The following is a 19199-nucleotide window of genomic DNA, read 5'->3' as shown; positions in this document are numbered from 1 at the left end:
TACGACGCGAGGACAGTCGAAAGAACTCGTTTTCCGGGATGAGAATCCTGTTCAGCCGAATGGGCGATGTTCTTAAATGAGATTCACGGAACCAGTTTAGTGTAGGATTGAATTTTGGGAATTTTATTAGAATATTTTTCGACGTGGAACTCGGCATGTAAGCGGCGAGAGGTTTGTCAATTCTTTGTGGGTGTTGTGAATTTTATGAAAGAAATCGATTCAAGCGTTTATCATTCTAACTTTTGTTGGTTTTATTTGTAGCTGTTAAAACGTTTCTACACTTTCATTCAACTAGACTGACTAATAATAATAATAATCTTACGTACCTAGGAAACGCTCTTACAAAAACGAGGGTTCTCTCACACAACATTGCACTAACCTATGAGTAGACTTGGTGGTGAGCAAATTTGCACTTTGTTCTACCAACAGGGAATGAATTTTCTCTTTGAAAACTGGGAAAGATTGATGGCGCAACGGATAAGGAATAGATTGAGAGTGTGATGAATCTACGGTAGTGAAATTTGGTGGTATCCAGTGGACCAGTCCCGGGGAGCTTACAGCTCTTTCTCGGCCAGTTTGTCATTTTTCTCCCGCAGCATCTTTTCCTCTTCCGCCTTGCGCTTGGCGGCGGCCAGTCGAGCTGCGCGTTTTATTCCGTAGGTCTTTTTGTAGAAATCGTTGAACAGCATGTAGAAAAAGATCGCATTTGGTAGTGTGAAGCACACAGACCAACGTGGATATCCGCAGTCGGTCCACAGCAGCTGGGCCGAGTGTATGAAAGCCATTCCGAACTGGATCTGTGGAGAAATATGAAAGAATTATGCTAATTTGTGAATGTTTCGATGATAGAACTTCCTGACCATCTGGAGATCGGTGATGTATTTCTTCCACCACAAATACTTGTGGAACTGCGGTCCCATGGCAGCCATCATGTAGTAGCTATACATCACAATATGGACGAAGGAATTGATCACACCTGTGGAAGATAGAAATGGAAAAGAACACCCGAATCTAGCACGTGCGCTCTTCAATCGCAAAAACTGATCCGCAACATTCTCAATCCGGCAAGGAATTGGAAATGTTTCCGGTCATTGATATATGATCAAACCTATGAATGTTCCATGTCCTCCGGGATAATACTTGGTGGCACCCCAGGAGATCATCGGCATCACAGTGTGGTGGTACAAATGCAGGAAGCTGATCTGTTTGTCCTTCTTCCGTAGGGTGAAGAATACGGTGTCGAGCAGTTCGGTAAGCTTGGCCAGGAAGTAGACGTAGCACCCTCGGGCAACCTTTGCGAATTATCGGAAATGAAGGAAGATAACAAATTGTACTTGTTAACCAGTGCACGATCGATTAGACGCCATCACGATTGACATTACCCGCATTGCCGTGGGAGATTCTGTCCAGTCTACCGGTTGACATCGCCAGCTGTAGTGCCGTAACCAGGCTCCGTCTAGGCCCTGAAAGTAAGATATCAAGTAATTGTTGTTAAACATTCTGTACAATATGATAACTAATTTGCAAAAAATGCCTCCGGTCGTCTGCAGCCCTCTGCACTGATCTCTATTCACATAAGTTAGAAATAATTGTAACCCATAAGTCAATTTTAGTTAATAACCAAAGCGTCATTACTAAAGTGTACTAACAAAAACCTGTTTTAATTCACTTAGTAGTGGAATGATGCCTTTCTCGAATCACTCGTATTCGAAACCGGAAGTCTAATTAGGACGAAATATAACAATAGCTTATGGAACCATGGAATTTTTATTTTGAGTCTAAGTTTGTGAAGATAGTTTCAGCCTGGTCTCTGTGAAAATGAAGCTCCCTTCTACCCGTGGCTCCGGAATCGGGAACCGAATCTGAACAAAATTCAATATAACACACAAATCAGATCATTCTAAAACTCATCCGTTGTTTTGAAAACTGATTGTGAAAAATTATTTCAATCCCAGCTTACTTCCACTAACACATTTGATTAGCAACGAACACATTCCTTTATGGATTTTCTTTTGCAACAATTATTACGAAATAAACATGTACGTAGCTTCTATTAGTAGTCCCGCAAAATACGAACTTTTAATTTAACCCGCGGAAGGTAATGGACATGGAAGGTTGTCGTAAAACTATTTATTTTTCCATAAAACTGCAGGAAATATTTAGTTTAGTTTATTTTGTGTAGCGCGATCTAATACAAATGCATTGAAGCAGTGTAGCTAGCTTTTTTGTTGAGGAATTAAAATCTACGTTCTTAAAATATAAGCAATTTTCCATCAAACATTGGTGAAAAAATGATCAAAACTGATATCTCATCCAAAAATTCAGGCTTAGCATTCGTTTGAGAATAAATTATTGTTAAAAAAGATTGTTTTAAACTGAATCGTTCAATCCACTTTGTTAAGTTGGTTGCACTGGACATACGGATCAAATAAAATGTACGTAATGCACAAATTACCAACACAAGTAAACTTGGTTTACATTTGATCCTTAAGGTGAAATGTAGCGGAATGCGAAAATCGCGTTTTTGATCAATTATTCAAAAACTAGACCGATTTTCGAAAAACCAAAAACACTTAAGTTTTCGAAATCAAATTTATCATAACTATGTATTCTTAGAATTTTGAAATTTTACTTTGCCGAGCCGTAATTGGTTTTTGAAATGTATAAACGGTTACTGTTCCGTTCCACGGGGATGATTTTAGAACTGAAAAGTAGTGTTTGTAGCAGAATTTCACAAAGAATCTGAAAATGCAACTCAAAGTTATAAAATATTAGCTAAAACAACCGAAATTTAAAAAAGTTTACATAAACTTTTCCGCATTTTTGCCTTTCTCATATAGAAAGGTTATGCAATCACTTGAAAAACCGACCAGTGAAAATTGGCCCGGAGGGCCAAGTGTCATATACCATTCGACTCAGTTCATCGAGCTGAGCAATGTCTGTGTGTGTGTGTATGTGTCAAATAATCTCACTAGGTTTTCTCGGAGATGGCTGAACCGATTTTGACAAACTAGGATTCAAATAAAAGGTCTCGTGGTCCCATAAGGAATTCCTGAATTTCATCCGGATCCGACTTCCGGTTCCGGAATTATAGGGTAAAGTGTGTTCAATATTGTACACCGTCACTTAAACCGGCGAAACAAAACACGTAAAACATTTTCTAAACTGGTCGCAAAACTACACAAATCAATAGTCATTATCAGTAGGCAACTAAACAAACCGATTCCGGCTATCCTGGTTCCCGGTATCCGGTTCCGGAAGTACTGAAAATAGTGATCATATATATAAAAATGGATCTCACTCACTTTTCTCAGCGATGGTTTGACCGATTTCCACAAACTTAGATTCAAATGAAAGGTCTCGTGGTCCCATACGGAATTCCTGAATATCATCCGGATCCGACTTCCGGTTCCGGAGTTATAGGGTAAAGTGTGTTCAATATTGTACACCGTCACTTAAACCGGCGAAACAAAAAACGTAAAAAAATTTCTAAACTGGTCTCAAAACTACACAAATCGATAGTCATTATCAGTAGGCAACTAAACAAACTATTTCTGGCTATCCTGGTTTCCGGTATCCGGTTCCGGAGTCCGGAAAGTGCATATAATAGTGATCCCATTTCGTTTTCTTAAGGATGGCTTACGCAATCAAAGCACTCTTTTATTCTGTATGTTATGCATAAACAATCTCTTGGTTCCTTTCAAAACCCGAAGAGAATTTTTTTGAATAGAATACTACAATATTATATGTACATGAGAAAGGCATCATTACACCACTAGGTGGATTAAAACAGGTTTTTTCATTGCTTGCGCGCTGCTGTTTCGTATTGAGGTGGTGTGAGAAATGCACAGTGGGTTCAGTGGCATTATATCGTGAGCAAAAATTACATATAAAATAACGACGCGAATTTATGCAGCATTGGGTTTTGTATTGAAATAAAAACGAGTTGAATACAATAAAATGGGTATTGTAAGAAATCGTTTATTTTCTAAGTAACTGTCATTTATAATGCTAATAATGTCCAATTTTGTTGAGTTCAATGCATTGATGTTGCTGAAGCAATAAAACTTGGCTGTGTAATATCGTATAACAGGTATTATTTTAGATTGTAGCAATTTTTACAGGAAAACTAAAACTTCATTGACAAGACAAGTATTATCGTTCATTAACCTGTGATACAAACAATGTGATAAGAATTGAGAGTCAGCTTCGAGCCAGTCAGCATGGAAAACTTATTGGAATTCATTGGGTTTTCAATTATTATGAATACAATGAATCAACGCTTGATTTTCCTTTCAAAATCGATTGAATAATAATGAACTACGAAGTAACTTTATATTTAATTTCGTGTCCCAAATATGTGCTTGAGAAGGATTCACTAAACAATGTTAACTGCATGGTAAGATGAACTCATGAGAGTCAAGTAAATACTTTTACGTAAATTCTATCTCATCGTCGGGAAGGGCCTGGTGAACTACTGTCAAAGATTACTAAAATACTTGAATGTTCTCTTGTCTTCAATCGTTCTTTTGAAGAAGAATCCATGCTTGCTATTAAGCTCAGGCATAGCTCAGGCATAATACATATACATATAACCTCATGTTAGTAATTCATAATTACTCATGATATATAGCTCTAGTGTAAGAGTAATCACTAACAATAACGATTAATTTAGCATATATTCAAAGTGTGAAGGATTCGAAAATCCATTACGTCCAGTCTTTTTTACAAGTCAATATAATGAGAGGTAAACCCACTGCGCTCAATCATTGAAAAAAGTTCTTGTTTCTATGTGTCCGTTTTTCTTGGTATGCTTTGTGCGACGGTTCGTTCAACTGAAGCGGATAAAATTTTGCGCGCATTTTATGACGCTACATTTCACCCTAAAGTGCAGTATAGTGCAGCACACGAAAGTTTTTGCACTCATTTCAATACCGGTTCCTATGATCAAACTTGTACACGCTGAATCATACTCAAGTTTGTACACAAGCACAGTGTAAAAATTCGAACACAAACGAGTTAAATTCGAGTACAAACATGTCGCTTATGTTTTAGTATGCCTTTTGATGCGGACTGTTTTAACACACGAAGTTTTGGGGGACGGGTGTAGCGTGATGTCGATGTCGATGCCTTTTCTGCTGGGCTTGATTCCCAACCCCGAGGCAGAAAGTTTTTCTGGTCCGAAGAGGCGAATGACCTTAGGGTTAAAAATTCTATAATCGAAACAACAACAAAAATACACGTGGTGGAGTAATGATGCCTTTACCGTATTACTCATTAAATCCGATGTTTCATGCAATTCTAAGACATTCAACATCAAACAAAATTTTTCGATTTCGGAAATTTCATGTACTACGGGGATTTTTCAAAATCGAAAATTTTCGCCTCTTAACCGCCTTACCCATATCCGATTTAACTCAAATTTTGCTTGGGGACTTTTTTGAGGTGCTTAAACTTTTGAGCGTCACTAATACAATCATAACACCGGAACCAAAAGTCACAGCTGTTTGATCTTCGAACTTGATCAATGGCTCAATAGTAACTTTCAAACGAGCATAAGTTTGTTAAAATTGGTTCAGTAATCTCTGAGAAAATTGAGCGCTAAAAATATCTTCGAAAAGTGCACACACATACACATACATACACACACACATACACATACACACAAAGACATTTTCCGATCTTGTCTAACTGAGTCGAATGGTATATAACACTATGGGTCTCCGAGGCTCCGATCGAAACTCGGTTTTTCCAGTATTTCTAAGGTAAAAAGGAAGACATACAAACCAATACACAAAAATCCAATTAAAAGGGAGCAGAAGACAAAATGAGAAAATTTTCTAATTAGAACCTTCCAGGCTGTAAACCTTCACTAAACTGATTATATTCGCTTCCGATTTGCATATTGGAACAGATAAGTAATTCTAATAGTTCTTTAAATATCATTTGGAGCTATTAGATAGGCTGATTTTGCATAATGTTCCCCACCGGTGTCCACTTTGCCTTGTTTTTTGTTCCAATGCAAACGAGCAGCAGCTGGATGACGCAATCGCTCTTGTTTTAAGCAAAACTGGCTTTGCGAACGTCCCGCAGCAGAACTGTTTCCAGTGCGAGTTGATTCGTGATTTCGTTTGTAGCTTTTGATTTTGAAGTCGATTGTTAAATTTGGGATTAGCATATTTCAGTGAAAGAAACACTCAAAATAGTGTACGAGGTTCATTACTGGCATTTAGAAGGACCAAATTGTGGAATTCTCTACGATAAGTTCAAAAGTGTTCGGATAATTTTTCTAGAATCCTAAGCAGTCATATGAACTGAATAATTATGACCGATGTCTAACCTCTTGAAACTATCGACATCAGCCGTTACTGTTGAATATTCATAACAACCGGAGTCAGACCGAACTAATTTGTACTTTCAACATTACACATTAGCTGAAACTAATTTTCTAAAAATAATGGATTTTTTTTTCATAACTATTTCATATGATTTTCATGAAAAATCGATTTTTTGTCATATTTTGGACCTTTGAAAAGTCGTGTCGTATACATTCAGGCTTCGCAGAATCTAAGTCCATTGAAAAATTGGCCAACAATTATTTTAAAACTATTTAAGAGTAAGACATTTTTATACTAAAAAAATAGTATTTGAATTCCGGGCGTTTATTTGAATTCTGACCCAATAAGAACTTTTGTACGGAATTTTCATATGGCTTCAAGTTTGTGAAAGTTCAAAAAGTGAATGCACAAAAATCTTAAATACATACATACAGACAGACCTATTGCGATTGCGAACAACTGATTTGAATTGTACAAGGTCCGCCATGTAACTTTTTTTCTAAACATGCAGTAAAACACAAACGGTTCATCTAATTTCAAAATTTATTTTTTCTTATTAAAGTGTAATGCTTCCGGTTAATTGTGGAATATAATTTCATTCAAATGGCTGTCTCCATACGCCATACGGTCGGTCCAGTTTTTTAGTACATTCTCTATTGTATGCAGCTTTATTTCAGCTATGGCTGCACGAATGTTGTCTTTCAAGGCTTGAATTGTCTCTGGCTTGTTCACATAACACTTATCTTCAACAGCCCCCCAAAGATAATAGTCTAACGGCGTTAAATCACAGCTCCGAGGCGGCCAAACCACATCCGAATTTCCACTGATAATTCGATCTTCGAAGACTGTGCGCAGAAGATCGATCGTAGCGTTGGCTGTGTGGCACGGAGCGCCGTCTTGTTGGAACCAAATGGTGTCCAAGTCTTCCTCTTCGAGTAACGGGAAGAATCAATCGCTATTCATGGGGCGGTAGCGCTCGCCATTGACCGTGGCGGCGGCTCCTGCCTCATTTTCGAAGAAATATTGGCCCAATGATGCCGCCAGACCAAAATCCGCACCAAACCGTCACTCTCTGAGTATGCATCGGCTTCTCCATGATAACGTGCGGGTTTTCCGTCCCCATATGCAACAATTTTGCTTATTAATCTACCCGCTGAGATGAAAATGTACCTCATCCGAGAAAATGACTTTTTGGCACACATTCCGCAACATTACCATGATTTTCAAAAGTTAGTTGGCGGGCCCTGTATATAATATTAAGCATTTGTTGAAAAGTCGACGAGTGGCGTCAATCAAATTCCACCAAACCGCATCGTTATGCCGCTTTTCATGTAGTAGGTGTTGCTCTATATTATATTAATAATAAGGAGCAATTTCAGAATTCAACTGCAGAAAATTTGCTCCGTTTTGAATAAAACTGTGTACACGTCTTTTCTGTGGCAAACATTTCGTTTTGCACGGATGGACAGACCGACTCGAGACCCTAAAAATATCGAAGATTCCAAATAGCAAGAAGGCACTACCCAAATTCAAGAATAAATGGCCGAGAGGCTGCAAATTAGTCGCCAATGAATGATACAGAAGATGGAAAAATGGGTACCTCATCCCAGGCAGAATGTTTGTGAGTATGTCGCAAAAAATATTGCTAATCGGTTTTCACAATACACATGGATTGTCTCCGTAATGACTCAATCGATTCTTCAGATACAAGCTAAATTCCTTATGATCACATAGAATAGTATTGAATTTTATTCGAATCCGACCTCCGGTTTCGGAATTGAGGGGAAAATTTCTTGAAATTGATCAGTATATTCTTGTGCTCAGTTCACGTGGAATGAATGAAAGAACTACCGAAATTTGTTTAAAAATTACTCTAGTTGTAGATCTTTTTAATTGAGAGCCAAACCAACTTCAGCTACATCAGTCTTTGGTTTCAAGTTTCGGATGCATTGGAAGTAGTGACCGAAGTGCTCCAAAAGAGGAATTACTTTGATATTCACTAGACTTCTAGGAACAGACTTGAGAATCTTTCAGAAATCAAAATCGATGGAAAATTCGTTTCTTAAGTCATAAATATCTCTGCTTGCCGTTGTAAGGATATTATTTCGAATTACTACATGTTCGTGCTGTGATTGTTCGTTACATAGAATCAACCCAACTCATGAAGTTCACCGATCTTCTGCTTACCTCAAAGAACAGCCACAAGCTGAGCAGCACCTGCAGGAAGTTGTACAGCACCAGAAACTTTTGCATCTGGAAGGGCTTCCGGTTGGCCATGTATTTCGGTCCGAAGTTCAGCACAAAGTACAGGTAGCTGGCGATGATGGTGAGACCCGGCACCGGCGACGAAACCAGCGGCCAATGGTTCGTCCTCGGATCGGCCAGTTCGGTGAACAGAAAGTCCCAGTAGTTCGAAGACGTTGTGACGTTTGATGAAGACATTTTGGTGTGATTGTGTGTGTGTGTTGTTTGCGTTTTCGCTAAACCTATGAACTAGGGTAATTGACTCGGGATTGCTCGGTTTAAGCTTGTCGTTTCGACTTAATGCACTAGCTAACTACGGGTAACTGACATCAGCTTTCTCAGGCTGCCGCGCGTTGCCGCATGGAAGAACTCGGATCAGGAAAAAAAGGGTATTCGTAGATTATCTGAAAATAAAAAAAAACAGGAAAGGCAAATGATCAGTACTCGTTTAAGCAGGAAGATTGTTCAGGAAATGAATATCAAACGGAATTTATAAGTTTTCCTTGGAAACGGGCGAGTTGTGAGTTTATGATGCTGATTTTCACCGTTTATATCAACAAGCTTTCCGAGCTCAATGGGGTAGCAACTACTGAATTCATTGCTCGCGGAGGTCCTTGAAAAGTCCAGCTATAGAATGCTGTGCAACTTCCATGAAAGTATTTGTGCTAATAGGGCGAGCATCGCGGTCAGTATGTATGGATGCTGCTTGTGCGAGTTTGGTGGCACCAAGTCGACACCGATCGCTCTTCAAATAGCAAATAAAATCTTTTCATTAAACTCGTACTAATGTGGTTGGCATTGAACGAAATACCGTTCGAATCAAGCCCACACCGCACGGAATGACTATGTTTCGTGAGATTGCTAGTACGCGTTACAGTGGGAGGGTTTCACGGAGACGAACATATCCTTTGGCAGAATTAGCGCGAGTTAGAACTGTAGAAACAACGCGCACAAGAATCGCCATCTTTGCGCTTGCCGAGAACCGGTGGCCCCGATGCGGTTTGTTTTTTTAAAACTAGTTTACCCGGGTTGTCGTCGATGGAAATTAATATCGTGTCGTTTTGGTGAAGGGGGTAGAAGCCAATACAAAAAGGGTAAATAACTTCTAGAACCGTTACGGAGCAGAGCGTCAGCCGTGGTAACCGCGTTGATTGGGTTAATTTGTTTCAATAATAATCCTCTAATGTGTTTATGTTTATCGTCAGCTATGTTAAGATATTTATGGTTTGAATGTTTTGAATTGATTGCCACTAGGTAAGGGAAACTATAAAACAGTTTGTTGAGTCATCCGTGAAAATATTTTCAAAAGAAAAGTAATAGTCTGGAAGCTGTAATGTAAGCAATAAAGTCCTAAATAATGAAATTGAGTAATTGATAAGAGTAGTTTTGAGGCCGTTTTAGATTTTTTTTACGTTTTTTGTTTCGCCCCTTTAAGTGTTGGTATAAGATTTTTAACACACTTTACCCTATAATTCCGGAACCAGAAGTCGGATCCAAGTGAAATTCAGAAGTTTGTATTGTAGTAAGATAATTGCAGAATATTGCTTGGTTAATGCTTTTGCATCGACGTTTGCCTTGTTTGTAAATAAAGTCTATCTTGACCACTATTATGGGTTAAAGATTATGATTTGTATTGAATGCACTTGTGCTTTCGTATTCATTTTGAGATTCTCCATACCTATCATTTTGAATAAATTGTCTTGAATATTGAGCGCTATTTTATTTTGATTCATTTTATTCAGTAAACTTTATAATTTTTGGAAAGTTTTTCAAAAGTACTCCAAAGTTTGGTTTTTTTCTAACATGTGTGGATAATACTCTCTTTTTACTTTACCATGAATCTTGATTCGTTTTTATTTCGGAAGGATTGTTTGTCATTTACATTGAGAGTTTATCAGTTTCTGTTGGTTCAAATGTCTATTTTCATATAAATTAATCGGATTTACCGGCTTCAAAACTTTAAACAGTTGATGACCAAATAAACTTATTTCAGTTATACCAGTGTTCGGTTTTCGATCCCGGAAGGTACATAAAAATTTTATTTGGAATGGACTACGATTTCTCAAAGATGGTTACAGGGATTATCAAGAATTTCGTACCAAAGAGGCGTGAATCTCAAAGAAGACTGGATCGATTTTGACCAAACGAGTTGCAAATGGAAGGTCTTCCAAGAAGAATATAAGCTATTGGTTTTGGTTTTGTATCTGATGATTACATGGCGAGTTATAAAAATATTTGTTTCAAAATTTGCATTTTGACAGTACCGGTCACAATTGACATTGAAAACTAAAAATTGCTTCAAAATTAGATACCTAATCGTAATACCAATCAAACGAGTCGTAGATTGTAAGAACCCGTCAACTATTCACGAAGATTTCGATTCTTTGTGTCGGGGTTTTGAACGAAGCACGATGAAAAGACGCCTGGAATCAAAATCAATTTTTCAATACAAACATTTCTGAGTGATTGAAATATTGAATACCGTACTCTTCAACATGAACACACATTAAACAGCTACATGTGAGACTATAGGAACTTTTAATTGAGCCTAAGCTTGTGGAAATCGATCACATCATCTCTGAGAAAATTGAGTGAGTCTCGTTTTAGAGTTTTTGACCACTATTTCCGGTACTTCTGGATCCGGGAAATTGGAACCAGTACAGCCGAAGTCGGTTCGTTTAGTAGGTAACTAATATAATAATAGCCTACAAATTAAATCAGTTTTGAGCCAAATCTAGAAGCATTTTACCCTCTTTTGCATCAAATTGAGTAAAAGATTTACAAACTTACATATTTTTCACCTGAAAATGTGGCAACTCTGTACGCTATATTGAACAAAGCACGCTGCGAACGGAGCAAAGCCACACGTACCGACGCGTACCAGTTTTGCATCGTCATTTTGAATTGTGTTTGCTAATGAAATGTGTTTGTGGAAGTAAGCTGAAACTGAAATAATTTTTTTCGAGCAGTTTTCAGAAAAACGGAAGAGTTGTAGACTAAGACTTTTCCTTTTTTTTTTTTTTTTTCATAAATACGTTTATTTCTTAAGGCAGTTTACATAAGTTTTTCTTTGCCGTAGCATCACTTTTACATAATATTCTTATCCTAATTTAATTCTAACATAGTCACAACGTTTTGAATTTATTTGAACATATTCTCTTATAGCTTAAATATCATCTTAGGTAACTCGTCATTAATTATGAAATCTACTCGGAAATATTATTTGAACCAAACGATTAACTTCTATAAATTATAAAATAAGCTGTTATTTTCAGATATTTTGTTGATAATTTCATAAACTGTTTCGAGTTTGTTTGTATCATTACATAATTTTTATTCTAATTTAGCTATTGGTTGAACTCATGGACGCAGCTGGGATCAGAACTAAGTCTTGAAAGGGGCCTTTATTAAATTGAAACTCCAATTTTCTTTATGAAATGATAAATAAGTTTCATGTATGAAAGGTCACGACAAGCAAGAATGTCTCGAACTGGGATATTGGATAGTTTACCTTGGGTACGCAAAGAATTTATTAGTTGAGATCTGACATCACGATACTTCACGCATGTCCAAACGACATGATCAATATCCCGATAACCTTCTCCGCAAGCACAATGATTAGTCTCGGAGAGCCCAATTCGAAGGAGATGTGCATCTAACGTGTAGTGATTGGACATGAGTCTGGACATCACACGAATGAAATCCCTACTCACATCCAGTCCCCTGAACCATGCCTTTGTCGATATTTTCGGAATAATTGAGTGCATCCACCGACCCAAAGACTTTTCCTTTGGTTGAATGACAATTCTAAGCAGAATGAACTGATTTGTTTATTTTTCAACCATATGGAAGATTTATTGATTAAAATCAGGCAAAAAGGCGCAGGAATTTGTTTTTACTCACACATTGTTGATATTACTCATGCGTTTGCAAAGTGTCCTGCTCCTTAAATTCAAGATGAAAAATTTGAACATTTTTGGGATGAGACGCATTTAAAGTTCTTGTAGTAACCAGATAAAGCTACAGCTCAGATAAAGCACCCTCGGATTTCAGTCAGTTATGACAACTACGGTATAACGTTACTAATAATGGTTCGCCTCAAACGAATGATTGAAAAAATAGCATCGACTCGTTGATTAGTTTGAATCCACCACGTTTTTATTTTGAATAGAAAATTGCTGAATAGACTGACAGGTGAGTAAAAGTTGTAGAAAGCAAAGAGCTGTGCTTTGAATAAAATTCGTCATTTCGATTTTCCACAATTAATTTTGAATTTCGAAACTCGCATCGCGTCGCAGGTCGCCTTCATTCTTAGGGTGAAGCCAGAGTGAGCGCGACACGCAACGCGATGCGTAACGCGAAAGTTCTCCGATGAGAGATAGTAGCGAGTGTCAAAGTGACAGTAGTCACAAAACAGAATAATTTAATTATATTCCTATTTATTGAAACGCAAATTCTGATCAAAATTAAACGAAATCATCTTAACTGAATCCACTCTCATTTAAGCCATCTATATGCTGTAGTGTCAATCGCTTCAGCTCTATCCGAAGTTGTAGCTTTTTCTCAGAATACTGATCTTTCTTACGCGACAATGTTTTTTTCTCCAGTAGTTTCAACTTTCGAAGTTCTATTTCCAGAACTAGTGCCGATTGGTTATTCTATTCGGATTTCTCTGCCACTTTCTTGCTGAGAGGTGGAATAGAAGCGCAACTTGGCTAGTTCAAATGTTTCAATCCGACTAGATGCCATTTCAAATAACCCTTCTCGACGGTATCAATCATGTCGTTGTCATTGCAACGTACAGAAGACTTTATATTCATCGAAGAGTTTTGTGAACATGTTTGATGGCGTAAAATGCCTGTTGAAATAAATAAAAAATGAAATTTTCATTGATTGCACATGCCAGTAATTTTTAATGTTTTCGAAATCACTCTTTCCAACACTTGTGTATTCCGATGAAACTGCTCTGATTAGAGCTTTGATAACTATAAAATTATCTTCTTCCGCAATAATGAAAAATAATTAAAGAAACCTTTGGTCAACTCGTTAATCGCATGAAAAACTGTGCACGTGCTGCTTCGTTGTTTGTCGCACCGAAAATCGCTTGTCACTACGCAACGCCTAGTGTTTACTCTGAAATACATGTTAATTTTTTGTTGTAAACAAATGAATATACAGAACTTTAATGATAGCATCGCTTCGCGTCGCTTGTCGCTTTCTTTCTGGCTTCACCCTTAGAGTGAAGCCAGAAAGAAAGCGACGCGAAGCGAAACGATGCGAAATTTGAAAGATTGCTCGGAGTCGCGCGGCAGAGCTTCGTCAACTCATGTTCAACAGAAAAATGACACGTATGTCAGAGTGAACTCGACGCGTTGCGAAGCGGCTACTGACCGATCGCATCGCTCTCACTCTGACATACATGTCATTATTCTGTTGAGCTTGAATTTGCGTCGCGTGTCGCTTTTTCTCTGGCTTCACCTTTAGGTTGTTGCCAGAGTGCAAGCGTCACGTGAGTTATATACATTTGATACTCAACGAATTTCGACAATCTTCTGCTTCTGTGAAAGCTAACAATTTAAATCAAATTTGAAAAGGTTGTGGCGAATACTTCCGGTTCGAGGGATGTAATGTTATATGTGACGTAACCGACAAATTCCAGTGTTCTTTCAAAGTAACAAAATTTCTTGGAGATGGAAGAATCTATATCAGGAGACTTTGACTCGTTTGAAAGCTTCTAAAGACTGTCCCAGAAAGTATGGACGCATTTTTATTTCGCTGCAAATATTTCACAAGTGTTAGATATTCAAATTTTAGTCGATATACTGATAATATGAGACTACAACAACAGAATATTATTCTGACACGGTGGATTTGGACATACTTAACTGGACGCAGTGCTTTTGTGCGCATCGGACATACAATATCTTCTTATTTCGAAATATCTTCAGGTGTTCCTCAAGGAAGCCATCTTGGTCCACTGCTTTTTGTTCTATTTATCAACGACCTCTGCAAAGTAATAAAATCTCCTAAATTGCTGTATGCAGATGATCTGAAGATATTTCGCTGTATAGAATCTAACTTGGATTGTTACGTCCTTCAATCTGACATCGACTCACTCATTGCCTGGTGCAACAAATGGTATGGAGGTTAACTACCGGAAATGTAACGTCGTAACTTTCTCTCGTTTGCGCCGCTAAGGCTTTCTCGATACTGGGTTTTATTCGTCGAAATACACACGCCTTTGAAGATGTGTACTGTCTAAAAACTCTGTATTGTTCAGTCGTCCGCAGCATCTTAGAATATGCCGCACCAGTATGGTCACCGTATCATAGCGTACATATCAAGAGAATTGAAAGAGTGCAAAGGTGTTTTATACGCTACGCTTTACGTCTGTTACCTTGGACCGATCCAGTTCATCTTCCTTCTTACGAAGATCGTTGTCGACTTATCCAACTGCCAACACTGGAAAGCAGAAGAAAAACCTTGCAGCGTCTTCTAATTTTCGACATATTAAGTAACACCATTGACTGCGCAGTACTGCTGGAGAAATTACAATTTCATGCTCCACTGAGACGAACCCGTCGTACGGAACTCTTTCGATTTACAACTCACTGTACACAATATAGACAAAACAACCCACTGGATGTTTGTTGCCGTTTATTCAAGCTGGCGCACCATCTTGCGAACGTTTCTCATTAAATTCCGTACAGACTTCTTGGCGACAAGTTTTGGCACTTTTTTCCAATCTTTTTTGAACTGTTGAATGGTTTCGGCTGCCGAGACATGTTTCCTAAGATGTGCCTTCGTTAATGTCCAAAATTCCTCAATTGGTCGAAGTTGTGGGCAATTTGGTGGATTCATGTCTTTTGGGACGAAAGTGACATTTTTGGTAGTATACCATTCTACCGTTGATTTCGAGTAGTGGCAAGAAGCAAGATCTAGCCAGAAGACAACAGGATCCTTGTGGCTTCGAATCATGGGTAGAAGTCGTTTTTGTAAACATTCCTTGTTGAATATTTCGCTGTTCATTGAAGCAGTGGTGATGAAAGGTTTCGAAATCTTACCGCAGCTACAAATTGCTTGCCAGACCATAGCTTTCTTACCAAATTTTTCGACTTCAATCGATGTCTCGGATTGGTTTAACACTTCTCGCACCGTATAATATTGTGGTTATTTCCAGTAAGAATCGTATTGTACAGCTGTCGAACCCTAGGCCTGATCGATGCTTCTTGTTTCGGACTACGTTTTGGTTGTTTCTGTTTCTTAAAGGTTCGAAGATTCAAACGTTCTTTAGCACGAAGAACATTTGACTTCGAAGTGCCCACTTTTTTGGCCACATCCCGAACTGAAACCTCCTTCTTTTACACGAACGCCTTCAGTATACGTTTATCCAACTCAGGGTTAGCAGGACCTTTTTTTCGACCCGTTTTCGGTTTATCCTCAAAGGTGTTATCCTCACCGAACTTCCTGATTGCATTTCGCATGGCTTTTTCACTTACTCCTTCCATTTTTGCTATCTTTCTTCAAGGACAGTCCGCGTTCTGTGCACCATTTAAACACAATTTGTCGACGTTGTTCTGCTGAAAGTCCACGCATTTGGAAACAAACTAATGAAAACGAACAAACAACTGCACAAGTGGTAAGAGAAGAGTGTAAACAACAGGACGCAGCGATGAACATTGACAGATTCTGAAACATTGCGAAATGGCAGCGGTTTTTGGTTGCCTCCATACTTTCTGGGACAGTCTTTATTTGGTTATTTCACATCTGTTGCTGCAAAAGTCGACTCCAACTCAATGTAAAAAAAAATGTAACTCAATGATTTTCAGTAGGAAAAACCAAACCCATTCTGTTGACATATTTTTAGGAAAGCAAATAGTGTGTGTTATTTGGTTTTAATTGCCGCATAATGTCTACTATATCGATTTTGATTGGTTCTTCTCGCAAGTATCAACTGAGAGAGACGAAAGATATGAAATGAAAAGTAGAATCATGCTATATTCTGATCATGCTGATATGACCCTGCCTAGCAGTGATGTCCGAGTTCAGCACACGAGCTGCTCCTGCAGTGTGTGCCTATTAAACTCGTGTGCTGTGCTTTTCAAACCAGACTCATGAGCGTGTGCTATTTGTGTAGTCCACCTACTGACAAGAGACAATACAAGAGCGGACACTGTTTGCTTAAAAATTATATTGTATTATTAAATAAAAAAAAAACAGACACTCAAGACAGCACATAAGCTAGCACATAAGCCAGCTCACGAGTTAGCTTCCCATTCCAGCTCATGAGCCAGCAGATGAGCCAGCATCGCGAGCTGGTTCTTCGAAGCATACGACTCCCGATCTAGTAGCAACACGGCACACGAGCGTGTGCTTCAGACTTCGTGTGCGTGTTTTTGAAAAGGTATAGCACACGGACTGTATGAGAGCTGGCTCGTGTGCTGGTCCATCACTGCTGCCTAGGCTAGTTTTTCCGTTCTAAATTCATAACTGATTCAATCTAGAATACCTGTCCGTCTTTTCATTCCATATCTTTCGTCTCTCTCAGTTAAAACTTGTCGAAAAAGACCAATCAAAATCGATATAGTCGAAATCAAATAGTATAAAAAGTAAAATTGTTCGAGATTTAGGTGTAATCTTGAACTCCGAGCTTACAGTTTTGGAACATTACAGTACAATTATCAATAAAGCAAATAGCAGTCCAGTCAATCGAAAAATGTGCCATTACAATAAATGCTGTAATAAATATTGACCTTACTATGTCAAAATATCAAATAAAATCTCAGCTTTGTCGTAGAAATAATGCGCAGTATGTAAATGAATATTGTAAACCAGTGCTATGTAGTCTATATTTTGTTAACGAAATAAATAAATAAATTTGATAAGCTCACAATATTAATGGCCGAGGATAGAATTTAGCAAATGATTTAATGTGACTATTTAAACTGATGGACTAAAAGGGTTTTTTCTAGAATGAAAAGCACATATTTACCTAAATTTAACAGGCTCAAATTAAGAAACCTTACGGGAAGCTTCTTCTGTAAACGAGTTTTTTCGTTCATTCATTTCGAGCGCGGATTGTAAAAAACTATGATTTGCCTGGTCGTCAATTTTTATGTAGTTGTTATTATCTATTAGACACAGCTACAGTGAAAATGTTGTGCAAAATATCGAGTTGTTCCTAATATATGGTTGCTCAAAGTGCAGCAAACTGTCAAACTAGTGAGTACGGCTTGAACGATTCAAATTTCTTCTGGAGGCACTCAGATCGATAGATTTCTGCATTTATAGTTCCGGCAGTGTAAAAAATGGTTGGCTTCAAACCACAGGAACATATTGCTTGCCATACCAGTACCTTTCGACCGAATTTCTTCACATGAATCGACCTGTCCACCTCGCTCACATCCTCCCCAACGACGACAGTTAAGTATTGTGATCCTGGAAGGGTTTTTGAGTCCTCCTTTACATAAGTATCATCGTCCATTAACACGCATGCATCTGGACACTGCAAAAGACGCGAATACAATTTCCGGGCCCTTGTTGCTGCTCGTTTCTTCTGTTTTACACTTTGTTTCGAGATTTTCTGCTTCTTGTTGGTCTTCAGGCGACTTCGCCTCTTGATACGCTGGCTCATTCCGACACTCGTTCCTGCTTTTTTTGCCAAATTACGTATTGACATTGATTTGTTCTTCATGGTTAGAGATATCACTTTCGGGTCCAGTTTCGGCTAGGAAGAACCGGGTTTTCTGCCTCTTCCTGGTAGCTCATCCAAAGAATAGTGTTCCTCAAACTTATTAATGATGGTTTCAACTCTGGCATGATGAATTCCAAGCCGCTTCGACCATTTTCGCATAGTAATACCCTTCTCACTTAGCCATGTCCCCAGAACTTTAATTTTTCACTTCCTTTTCAATACGCGACATTTTGAAAACGCAGAATTTCAACCGCACAAACAAGTAAACAAACGAAAGCTGTTAGCCAAACGCACAGCATGCTGTGACCATAAAAAACCATCACAAATACATGCGTACACCACAAATGTATGTGGATAGCTTATTTTCGATACACTCCTTATAATGTTCTTTGTTCCAGCATTAACTTCTCAGCCACTACATTGTTTACCGCTGTGGAAATATCATGTCCAATTTCGAGTAACCAGGAACAATTCTACATTTTAACAAAAAAAATCACGCTGCAGCAGTTCCTAATAAAGAAATGTAACTACATAAAATATGAAGAGTTAACAGCCTACAGTTTTTTTAATCCACGCTCGAAATGACGGAATGAAGGTAAACCCCATTTGTTAGCGAGGGCTAACGACCATAGAGGCTTTTTCAAAACGATAATCCCGAAGAAATAAAACACCTGTGATTATATTCAACGAAAGATTATAATTTTCCTGTGGAGGAATCATGATTTATGCTGTGAGTTCATGTGTATATATAAATATGTAATTTTTCTTACGTTTAGTATCTCCGAACTGATCAATCAGTAGTTTGCGGTTTGTAACATGTCACGCCTGCTCTGTTAAGGTTAGGCTCGTGCAACTGATCTTACGAATCTAAAGAGTTAATTCTACATTTATTTTCAATCATTCAAATTTCAATCAATTCAAAA

General features: G+C 38.2%; 1 protein-coding gene across 1 annotated transcript in view; it reads right to left on the bottom strand.

The window, feature by feature from the left end:
- Nucleotides 1–226: 226 nt before the first annotated feature.
- The window catches only part of LOC131431266 (elongation of very long chain fatty acids protein AAEL008004), a 64214-nt gene continuing 45241 nt past the window's right edge, over nucleotides 227–19199 (bottom strand). Inside the window, exons 2-6 of the mRNA XM_058596876.1 lie at nucleotides 8526–8986; nucleotides 1383–1463; nucleotides 1109–1292; nucleotides 861–976; nucleotides 227–797 (exon numbers count right to left, since the gene is read on the bottom strand). Of these exons, the coding sequence (XP_058452859.1) occupies nucleotides 555–797; nucleotides 861–976; nucleotides 1109–1292; nucleotides 1383–1463; nucleotides 8526–8780 (879 nt within the window). The 5' untranslated portion in view covers nucleotides 8781–8986 and the 3' untranslated portion in view covers nucleotides 227–554. The remainder of the gene's footprint in view (nucleotides 798–860; nucleotides 977–1108; nucleotides 1293–1382; nucleotides 1464–8525; nucleotides 8987–19199) is intronic.

Source organism: Malaya genurostris, chromosome 2, assembly GCF_030247185.1.
Source record: "Malaya genurostris strain Urasoe2022 chromosome 2, Malgen_1.1, whole genome shotgun sequence".
Classification (NCBI taxonomy): domain Eukaryota; kingdom Metazoa; phylum Arthropoda; class Insecta; order Diptera; family Culicidae; genus Malaya; species Malaya genurostris.
The sequence above is the reverse complement of the archived record's forward strand: the minus strand, read 5'-3'. Positions and strand labels throughout refer to the sequence as shown.